Source organism: Chaetodon trifascialis, chromosome 2, assembly GCF_039877785.1.
Source record: "Chaetodon trifascialis isolate fChaTrf1 chromosome 2, fChaTrf1.hap1, whole genome shotgun sequence".
NCBI classification, from domain to species: domain Eukaryota; kingdom Metazoa; phylum Chordata; class Actinopteri; order Chaetodontiformes; family Chaetodontidae; genus Chaetodon; species Chaetodon trifascialis.
The window spans coordinates 22525066-22536314 of NC_092057.1; the positions used below are offsets into that span (position 1 = coordinate 22525066).

The 11249-nt window shown below is 43.1% G+C and overlaps 2 protein-coding genes across 4 annotated transcripts; both read right to left on the reverse strand.

Annotated features, from left to right (window-relative positions):
- Positions 1–18: 18 nt before the first annotated feature.
- On the reverse strand, positions 19–5870 carry LOC139350340 (nuclear distribution protein nudE homolog 1-A-like). Of its 2 annotated transcripts, none has more exons than XM_070991635.1 (9): positions 5706–5870; positions 5202–5320; positions 4928–5081; positions 4305–4453; positions 4028–4164; positions 2768–2944; positions 2596–2681; positions 2319–2470; positions 19–2049 (listed from the first exon to the last, which is right to left on the reverse strand). In XM_070991635.1, the coding sequence occupies exons 2-9, from the start codon at positions 5285–5287 to the stop codon at positions 1956–1958; spliced, it is 1035 nt and encodes a 344-aa protein (XP_070847736.1). In that variant the 5' UTR covers positions 5288–5320; positions 5706–5870; the 3' UTR covers positions 19–1955. The 2 variants fall into 2 exon arrangements, with proteins under 2 accessions (XP_070847736.1, XP_070847726.1); XM_070991625.1 differs by having other exon boundaries at positions 5202–5316; positions 5693–5809.
- Positions 5871–6323: 453 nt separating this feature from the next.
- On the reverse strand, positions 6324–10994 carry LOC139344894 (pannexin-1-like). Of its 2 annotated transcripts, none has more exons than XM_070983330.1 (6): positions 10568–10994; positions 9091–9212; positions 8512–8711; positions 7330–7834; positions 7107–7248; positions 6324–6998 (listed from the first exon to the last, which is right to left on the reverse strand). In XM_070983330.1, the coding sequence occupies exons 1-6, from the start codon at positions 10746–10748 to the stop codon at positions 6970–6972; spliced, it is 1179 nt and encodes a 392-aa protein (XP_070839431.1). In that variant the 5' UTR covers positions 10749–10994; the 3' UTR covers positions 6324–6969. The 2 variants fall into 2 exon arrangements, with proteins under 2 accessions (XP_070839431.1, XP_070839439.1); XM_070983338.1 differs by having other exon boundaries at positions 7086–7248; positions 10568–10978.
- Between the last annotated feature and the right edge of the window lie 255 nt (positions 10995–11249).

An 11249-nucleotide genomic window follows, 5' to 3' on the forward strand; every position in this document is an offset into this window, starting at 1 on the left:
AAAAAAAAGAACGACTTTGATTTTCCTCCTTTTAATGTTTCTGTCTTGGTCAGTCAAAGGTCAAACTGGATCATCACAACAGAGCATCATTTTCATCTGCTCAGTTGAACTGCAAAAACAACTGCAAACCACCAGGATCAAACTTGGGTAGAGTACCTCAGGCACAAAGTTTAGAGTCCAAGTACAGAAGCAGTTGCAGAGGTGCTTCATTCAAACACCCAGTACACAGTGGTCGTGGATCACAATTGCAGTTAGCTCATGTTAGCTGAAGAAAGGTTAAACAGCAAAGAGGAGCAATAAATCCAGCAGTGATATGTAAGGACCACAATTCCTACACAGCAGTATACAGTGACGACCGCTATACAAACATATTTAGATATACACTGTAATATCTGCTAAATGAGCTGCTGGATGGCAGTAGTGAAAACTCAAGATTAACCAGAAACATTTCAGGGAAAAGTACAGGTGTCACAAAAATGATTTCTCACTCTTATTTCTCCATTCACATTAGTTCTCACTAAAAGGCAGGAAAAGAGTATTCAATATAGGCTCTATACACCTACACAGATATACTATGAAACTGTGCTTATCTTTGACCTCTTAAAATCTATTATTGCTTGGTATTTTCACAATTTGCCCACCATATAACTCTTCTCCTCAGACAGCAGGTCTCTCACCTATTAAAGAATCATTACTGTACATTCAGTAGTAAACATGTGCCAGTCTAACTTCTACAGTCAACTAAAATCCGTACAAAAGTTATTGGTAACAGTAGGTCATAAACCTGCAGCATGACAAATGAACATCTTATCTCTGAGGCAAAAAAAAACAAAAACTAAAAAGCTACACTTCACGTTCATAAGCCTTGCATACCAGAAAATTATTAGTCTGCTGAGACAAGTCTGTGCAAAGGCCGGAGGGAGGAGATGGAGAGGAGGTGGGCCGAACTGAATTTAAACAGCTACCCTGTGAGATTCAACGAGCCTGAAAGACAATGATATTATCTCATTTGTAGAGAGCTGGCAGCATGAGAAACAATAATCCATTCTCTTACTTGAACCCTTACAGCAAAGCAGGGCCTACAAACTGAAGAGGTAATGACACTGATGAAGGCAGCGATGGCTAAAGTACTAACACTAACTCCTGGCAGCGACTTTTCAATATTGAATCTCTTCTAAAAAATATTGGCTCTTATCTTTTCAAGCAACAACATCAAGCTCCTCCACAACAAACGGGTAGTCCGTGCCGGTGTTGTTCAGTGCTACATTAGTCGAGCCCAAACTTCAAAGAATAAAAGAACAAAAGCTCGTTAAAGGTTTTACCGTGTTTCTCCTATCAGATTCAAAGAGACAAAAAACTCACGTTATTTTATGTTTGATCAGTTTTCCATTTATCAACACTTTGGTTTGAACTTGGTCATAAACATTTGTACGATGGGACCCTTTTAGAAATGGTTCTTGGTCCCTACATCAGGGTCGCATCCAGTGGCTGGTTGTAATGTTATAATCAATGGGTAAGTGCATTAACCACCCTAAATGTGAGTTTCCCCAGCCCCGTTGTGGCTCACCCACCACAGAAATCTAATCTGCAGACGGAGAGGGATTGATTTGAGATGCTACCCACCACAGTGTCAGAGATACAGCAGAAGATACAGTGAGAGCGCTCGGTTCTTCTTCTACTCTTTGACTTTACACGAGCTGCAGTGCTGTTTCCTGTGACAGAAATGGTGTGGTACTAGCCTGGGGCAGCAGAAGTCCATGCACTGATTATGTGGGGCACGGAGCAAGGAGAGTGGCCTTCTTGTTCAGCTAGTTCAGCGGGCACGTGGCGACAAGGAAGACAGCTCAGTTCAAAGTCCCATTGCTGTAGTTTATTGAGGAGGGAGAGGGGACAGGGGCTCGGAGTCAGGTTATTGAAGGGGGTGGGGATGGCGGAGGTTCGCCGTCTTTCTCGTCTCATAGCAGAATTTTAACCCCTCCCTGAGGAGACTGGGCGCCCTGGGAGACTCCTCTCGGAGGAGCTGGTCCAAACTCTAACCGTTTCACTAAACTGCAAGACAAAATGTAGCACATACATTCATGAGATTTTAAAAAAAAACAACAAAAAACATCAAAATACTTCTTAGTTCAAATATTTGATGGCTTTACAGACATAAAAATAAAATGTTACATAATTGCAGATTATGATGAAAAACAAGCCCTGTTTAAGTACAAGTAAGTAAGTAAATAAGTACTGCTTAACCAGAAAAACTGACTTCTATATAATACCTGATTGAGTTCTTCCACTCATTTAAACTGTGCTGCTGCTGTTTTGCTCACCTGTCGTACTGAGGAGGGGGACTCGTGCTGGTAGCTTGGAGCTCAGAGCCTCTGTCTAAACCAGGACTACCAGGGCCAGCCGGAAGTGCTGGTCTGCTGACAGGCACGTCGCACACAAAGTCTCGACAGGATGCCAACTTTGACTCCAGGTTCTGGCAGGGATACCAAAGCACTGTCAGTCAGCCCACACATGGAAAATCAAACGTGTCGTGACTCTACTCAGTGATCAAAGTTATCTGTGCAGCTGCTGGGGTGCTATCATTTCCAAATGACTTACTCCAACTTTTCTCAGCAGCTCTCCTACAATGTTGAGTGCAGATATTCTAGCAGACGTAGTGAGCGGCGTCCCCGTTAGACCATCACCTAAAACAAAACATAGTGTGCTAACACAACGCTGGTATATTTATCATCACTGCAGTTAGTACTGCAGTCGAGGTTTTTCTACTCACCTCGTCGGATACTGGAAGCAGGGGGCGTGGCATATGAACTGATAGGTTTGGCGGGTGTCACGGGGATGGATGAGATACCAGCTGAGGGACATGTCAGATCTGCTCGATCTGTGTCTTTGCCCAGGCTGCTGGACGGCCGTCTCTCCTTCTGACGTACAGCCAGCTCCTGGCGAAGGTCTGATACCAACAAATATAAGGAGTCAGCTTTTCAGGAAATGATAAAGATCCCAGTGTCACGTGTCTGAATAACACCAACACTGCTTCCTATTACGTTACATGTTGGACAAAAATGAAATTGCAGAGACTTCTAACTACCTAAAGTAAGTAATCCATGCAGTCATGTCAGCTTTGTGGTAATCAAGTGCACACATTTAAAAATCAATTAATCTCAACTAAAAACTGCATTTCCACAAAACAACACAAGTGTCCTGATTGCTCTAACATAAAGCCAATGTCAATCAAGTACAGACAGAGTGTAGAGCCAACAGCCAGCTGACTGCTGACATGCACGTTCACCTTTCCACAAGAGAAAACCAATCTGTAGTCTATATTTCTAATACAAAAACAATAAAAAACAAATTTCATGCTAGTGAAAGTGAATCTGAGTCTCCACAAATTCTCAGAATGGAAACTAACAATATGTCCAGTAATAAATTGCCACTGACATTGTACAGACTTGCTTTACTTTTCTTTAAAATAAGACACTGACTGCCTAGGTGCCACCAACTCAACATGCTCAGTCAACCAGCAGCAGCAACAGATAACAGCTGAGCAGCAGGTGCACGGCAAAAACTAGCCATCAGGTAATGGTCGTCTAGACCGCACCTTATTGTGTCAGGGCCCTAACAATGGCAATAACAGCAGATATGAAACTATCCTATTTGTCATGGGTGACCACACTTAAGCAAGTTTCCTATCACTCTGAAATAAATGGAAAATGGTGGGTGTCTGGATGGAGGCAAAAACATAATTCAAACCTGAAGCTGAATGAATATTTGATCAGTATTAAATGAGCTTAAACGTAAAAAAAAAAAAAACCCTTCTAATGAGGTTAGGCAGTACAAATATATAATACAATAAAACTACAACTCAGATGCATGATAAACAGGAAGAGTAGGACACACAGTAAGACACACAGGATATGGAGTTTTAATCCAGCTATCAAAATTCACTGAGTCAGGCATAACTGTCAGTTTGTAGAGAAATCAGCAGGTCTTGTGAACCTGAGAAGCTACACTGAGTGCATGTTGGTGTGCATACCTCTGGCTTCATCCTTGAGCCTCTGAACGGACTCGAGCAGGTTCTCCTTCTCATCCAGCTCGCTCTCAAGAAAGGCGTTCCTCTCAATGACGTGGTTCATCCGCTGCTCAAAGTCCTCCAGAGACATGATGGTAGCCCTGGGACAAGCAGAGAGGATGGAATGATAAAAGTTAACAGTGTGAGTATGTGTACTAAGGTCAGAGTTAGCCAGTTAGCTTGTCATTTGGTGGTGAAATCCTTTGGTGAGACAATAACATAAGACCTCTGAGACACTGACCTTTTCGTCCTCTCCAGGTCATCATTGGACTGTTCTAGCTCTCTGATGTACTTCTGCAGGTGATCTCTCACCGCTCTGGTTTGTCCAAGATCTTCCTCGAGGGTTGAGATGTGTCTAAAAGCATCCGCCTGCTGAACCTCAAATTTCTCCTGCAAACAGCACGCAGACATTGAAATAACTGACAAAAGCGATGGCAGTGTCCTTGCAGATTAATCAATGGAGCCACCAGCACAGTATTCAAACAGAAGATCTGTGGATTTTTTTCAGCTGAGACAAAAAATCCCATTGAATGTTCTTCCTCTTCCTCGTCCCCAACAACCTCTGAGCGATAAGGCATTTTTAGCACAATCCTGCATTCACTTCTCCAATTAATGCTCTCTTCCCCATGGACTACTGAACAAAAATAGCAGTCAGCTGCCTTATAGCTTGGCAGCAGTTTTACGAGTGGCAGCAGCAATGATATGCTGAATTTAGGTTGGCTCGTCACTGTCTGTGTGCGTATGTGTCTCTGTTTGTCTGGCTGGCTGAAGGAACAGAACAGAACTGCTTCACCACGCCTCACTAGCACCAGAGCTTGTCAGGTCTGCTGGGGACAAGGCCTCTTTATGATCACAGTGCTCTACCTTTATGCTTTCCAGTTCCATGCGGAGTCGGCTGTTGTCGATAACCAGCTCTTTGTTTCGACCCTCACACTGCTTCAGCTCGGTTTCCAGTTCAGCTTCATAGTCTCGACTCATCTGCTGAAACTCCTGCAGCTCCTCCTGAGCCTCATCAGCCCTGATGACAATACATTGTTTACTACCAAACAACGATTCAGGGCTATAGCTATGGTGCATGATTTTTAGTTAAGCGGTCCATTAAAGAATCTCTATGGCATCTGTTACAGTCTAACGTTACCTTTGCTGATGTTTCCCTGCCTGCTCTTTCCAGAAGCCCAGCTCTTCCGCCAGGGATGCAAACTTATGTGTCGTTGGCTCCACCATGTCTGCTACTTTATGTCAAGATCGGAGACCTAACTGTAAATTAAAACACAGTGACGTTACTGCTTTAGCTGTATCTGCAATGAGAGCACAGACATCCGCATCATTCGAACCATAATACTGTTAAGAGCTTGCAAATGCTAGCGAAGTTCGCTAGCGTTAGTCCATAGCAGTGTGGATTTTGTACCGGTATATACAGGCCTGGAAAAGTACATACATGTGTTTTTGCATTTATTTCTATCAAGTACGAAAAAGTAATGATGGGAAGTGAACGGGTTGGCTACTTTTTAAAGCTAACAGCTGTGTTGGAAAGTGCATATGCCATGGCTAAGCTTTTCAGCTAAGCTATCATAGCTAGCTTAAGCGACTTAGCCTGAATGTTATTCCAACATAGTGAAAAACTCAAACATGGCAGACTCACCTGCATACGAGGGGCCGACTAAAACATGCTACAGCTGACGGAATGTATTTCGTGGTAAGGTTAAATTCTCCGAATTTGTGGAGCAAACGTGCCGTCAGCTCACTAACTAATCTCTTGTTACGTTAGCACGGTACTCGACTCACCAACCAAATACAAACGAAGCTTGGGTTCTAGAATGCCATTGGACAATAGAGATGACGTTAGGAAAATGCCATCCAATCACATTTTTCAACGAAATTGTAACGGCGGGAGGAGGAGCCCTCAACACAACACACTGCAGCCGAGAGGTGGAAGTTGTTCGTCATCATTGTGCAGAGCTGCAATGCTATATTGTGGAGGTTAAAAGTAGAATTTTATTTTTAACATCTATTATTATTATGAAAGATGTTTCTAGTATTTCTCCCACCTCATGTACATATATGGACAAATATTATCTGAACAATTTATGAAAGGAAAACAGTGTTATTATGCGGTACTTACTATGAGGATATCAAATATTAATGTTAAGAATTATTATAAAATCTAAAGGCTGGTAATGAAATGAGCATCATTGAGAGCAGCATTCTTTAACTGAACAAGAGCCCATGAAAGCCTGAAAAGCATTACCGCTTGCAATACTTGATATTGACCTTTTATTCATTCATCTTTCATGCTTATGCCTTGTTTTACTTTCAGCATGCACATACAGAATACACCTGTTGTTAACAGCATAGTTACTTCAAAGATAATCACAGTCCAGACAAAACCAGTCCAGTGGTTCTTAAAATACCTGACAATTCACATTTCTGGTATGCTTACTTTGTCCTGCCTCACCTGGAAATACATCTAAACTCTGCGTTCACAAACTTCTCTCATTCTGACATAAAGGGCAGAAAGCAGGCTCTTGCACCTGTTCAGATTCCAGTCCAGAGATCATGGCTTATATTATAAATTATGATTGGAAGGCATTTAAGATCCTGAGAAAAGTAGCATGTATTATAGAAAAAAATATAAACAGGAATTTCATTAAAAAAAAAAAAAAAACAGGTCAGGGGTCAGCAACAGATTGCCTCAGATATGAGACCCTGTATTTGGAGCATTCTACTTTATCAAAAATGAGACATCTGAGCTGTAAAATGTCTGCTGGCCAAACTACAGCCTGTGTGAGTAAGTATAGGCCCCCTCTGTTTTTGATAGGGAATACCCCACCAGACATTCAAATGAAGGCGAGTGCACAGGTTTTTCTTCCAGTTCTTCTTTTCCATCACAGCATCTCGTCATCAGGTCAGTCATTCAGTAACAAGGCAGAGACATCTGAAAGAAAATAAAACCAGTTCAAGGAGAAATCCACCAATCAGGTCACTGAAGTTACACAGCCTCTATTAGAAGACTAATTGTTACCTCAGAGGAATCATTCTTCACCTTTGTCCGTTTCTTTCTCTTTGTTCTTGCGTGGGCATATCTTCTTACTGTCTAAGACATCAGTCTTCACCTGACCCAGAGTTCGAAGTAGGCACATGGTGTCAAAGCCCTCCTCACCAGCCTCTTGTAACAACTCAAGCACCTGTAAATAAGACGTGTCACTTCTTTTTCAAAGCAAAGGCAATGACAAACACGGGCGACGTGTCTCTGTGCTGGGACCCACCTGCAGACACTTAAATGATTTCAGTTCACTCAGGTTCTCCTGCAGGAACAGCAGATAGATGCTGAGGTCGTTGTAGAAGGGCGTGACCACACCCAGAGCACCAAAGCCTGGCAACATCTCGTAAGGCCTGAGGAAACTGGAGCTCTGGCGAGCTGGTCCAAGAGCAGCGTACACCACCAGTGGAGCAAGAAGCACGTACACCCCCAGGTTGATGAAGCTGAGCAGCCTGAAGACACTCACTGCCACGAGCTTACACTGGACAGCAGGTGGCACATTGCTGTCATTCTTCAGCACCCCTGTACGCAGGTCACAGGGGAACTCATCAGTGAGAGAGGCCAGTTGGATATAGTAACCAAGGTAGAGGCAGGCCAGCAGGAGGGTCAGCAGCGTCAGGCCACGGCATGCCAGATACTTGACCACGAGGCAGCGAGAGAAGCGCTTGGTCTTCAGGTACTGCTCCACTAAAGGGTATTTGAAGCAACCCTCTGCTAGGTCCAAAGCACTGCTGCAGGGAAAAAGCACACAACCATTTCACCTGAGATGAAAAGACTTCTGTGTTTAGAGATACAAATGTTATAGAATTTACCTGAAAAACAAGCGAGAAATGTTCCCTGCACCCCTGCGCTTATTCTATGCTGTTTTACTAATAATGGAAATTGGCAGCGACATGCATTGCTGTCTGCCAGCCTATTTTTTCTTAACACTGCCACTGAGGGGCACCAAAGACACATTTCCACTTCTATGTACAGTAACCTTAAAGCTTACATTTCTAAATGAACAATTGGTCAAATGACTATGTGTAATGTGAAAGATGTCACTCATAGAGACGTAGCCAGAGATTGATCACCCAACCCTGAAGCTGCCCTGTGGAACAACATTGTCATCAACGTCCCTTCCAGATTCAACATCGAGCTATTTACACCTAAAAAAAAGCCCTCAAACCTTCTGCATACTTCCTGTCTGGCAGACAGAAAAGGTTTGCAACTAGCTGGTGAACACAGTGGAGCATTTAACAGAGAAATGAATGCTAATGTTGATCCATATCTGCTGGATGTGTGAACAGGTGAGTGTTTGCTGGCAGCTGAGCTGTGACAGTTTCATAAGGTAATGTCAGTGCCATGTTTACAGCTTGTTGAGCTGCCGCCAAGTGGCCAAAAAATTAGTTAATAACATGGTGTTTACCTCTGAGTGTCCTCAGCGGCATCTTTGGTGTCTATGGATGCTAGATTCTTGGCAAATCTGATGGAGCGATTGTAAAAGCGGTCCAACTCCTCCATGATGAAGTTGAGGTCAGAGGAGAGGTGCGGAGCGGCAGTGAAACGCCACAGCAGGGCTGGGATATACAGGAGGATGGCCAGGAAGAGCAGGATGTACGGGAAGAACTGAGGGAAGAAAGGGAGGGAGAAAACAGAGCAGAAAAAGATAAAGAAGACAACTTAGAGAGCATATAGCTATTTTAATTTGCGATGTTGTAGTCAGTTTCCAGCCTGCCTCATTTGTCAAGGGGCTAAAAAAAACAACGTGTTAAGATACAGTTGATCAGTGCACATCTATAGCCAGCAATTTCTAAAAAAACAATAATTTTCCAGAATTATGGACGCTTTAATTAATGTATTTATTGACATGTTTGGCCATTCCTTGATTAAACAATGCCAGTAATGACATAACAGTATAAAGACTTAAATAAACTTATAGCCATACAGACACACTGTCAGTGCTGATGATTGTCACTGGCAGTGCCTGCTGGGGGGACGTCTGTACCTTGTGCAGCCATAGTGGTGAACTGTCAGCTTGTTGCTGTACTGCTGCCCAACAAAATGAGTCCACATAAGCAGCCTGTCTCCAAGAGAAGTTGGTCGGAGCAAAGCAGCTGATCTGGGTACCTGGGTGAGGAAAGTGAAGAATTAGTGAGAGCTGACAAACATTTTGGTGATTCAACAGAGAGAGACAAACACGACAACTGTCAGCCTTCCCTGCTCTGCACTCTGCCTAAATTGTTGGCGTGTTGTTTTCAGCATACATTGTGTCAATAATTACACCGTCCCCTATTAGAGTGGGTGTACAATGGGAAGTTCAGTCTGCCATGTATAATTCACAAATGACCCACTTAGTCAACAGACTAATATATTTGGCAGCACAGGGACTCTAATGTGAATATTACAGATAGATGCTTTAAATAAAGTGAGCACAGAATTGTAGCTATTCTCACAACACATATGCAACATGTATTTTAAGCCTCTTATTTTATGTAAGATCTGCGGTGGAAAGGAACTAATTACATCTACTCTAGTTCTGTACTTAAGTGCAATTTTGAGGTCCTTGCACTTTCATTTTATGCTATTTCATGCTCGATCGATACATTATGATGTATCATGATGGACTAAGCTTCCTGGCACTATGTAAAGTAATTAAAATTAGCCTTTCCTTTACCAGCTGCAACAGCATTAGAGACGCCTTCACATTAATACATCACTAATTATAATCCAGTTAAATGATCATTCTGCATAATGAGGCATTATAAGGAGGCATTACAAAACTTGAATACTTGTACATGAGATGGAGATATGTATTCTCACGCCATTTCACAGAAGATATTTCAACATGTCACAGTAGGAAAAGCAGTGGTGGTCAGTATTATGTGATAAACAAGCTGTCCACTGTCATAAAAGCTGTCTGGAGTCTTGCAGCACACTGGATCCATCCTGAGTATCAGGACCAGCAGTATAATGTTAACAACAACAGACTGCGGGCGTTATGACTTAAGCTGATTATGTAGATTCGTTACACTGCTCGAGGAGCTGTAGATATTTTGGTTTTACATGGTTGTAGTGCATGTAGAAATGTGTGACAGTGTGTGAAGCTGTCAGTGCCCAGGTACCCAAAGTTTCCATCATCATCATCATCATCATCATCATCATCATCTGCAGCAGCAGTGTATGCATGCCTCACTGTCTGGGCGTCAGACAAACAGAAAGGTAGAGACATGAACCACACCTTCTCCATGATCACACCTCTGCCTTTGTGATCATTTACTGAACCTAACTCCGCCAAATGTGACATTAGTTCAGCCACCACCGCACTTAGTTGTGTTTTACTGAAAGAAACGCGCTACAACAGCTAGAATATATGAGAGGGACAGGGACAAAGACGCTCTCCATCGTCTGGGTACGTCCTGTTGATGGTCCACGTGATGAAATTCTAAGGATTAAAACCTCAGACGATGAAGGCTCACACTCACCTACTGACACCTCTTGAGCAAAAGCGAGCGAGATGAGAAACAAAGGCAGTCCCACCGCCAGAAGCGTGACTATCTTGTCCACCGCCAGCTCCAGACGCACCCCTTTGTACTTGGCCTCCGTGGGGTCCTTCAACAAGAAGTCAGAAAAAACGTACTCGGTAGCTACGTGAGCAATCGCCATGACGGGCGGGAACAAAAAGCCGGTGTTGTCTAATTGATGGACGAGTCAGTCTCTTTTCAATTAGCCGAAAGCGAACTGGACTGAGGTTTGAATTAATAAAAAAAATCCTCCCGCAGTGTAGAAATGTGAATAGAGTATGAAACACTGAGCCGTTATTGTTTACCCATCTCTATGCACCACTGGGGCAGATGGTTGAACCTGCTGTCCCGGCACAGTACCCCACACACCACAGGCAACAGGGGGACTGGCTGCCTGCCAGCCGCTAGAGGGCGCTGCTGTGCCGCCAAGAGCACCTGAGTCTGTACATCCTGTCAATACTGAAACACCATTGCTTTAGCAACACTTAGTCTTATGATAGCCTTTCATTTTAAGTTACTTTTCTCTGATGTAATAAGCAATTAAATTATATATAGAGTCTTTATGTTTTAATGTTTTATTCAGTTGTGGAAGAAGTATTCAATAGGTGAGCACATTCTGCATTATGAGCACTTATTTTACTTC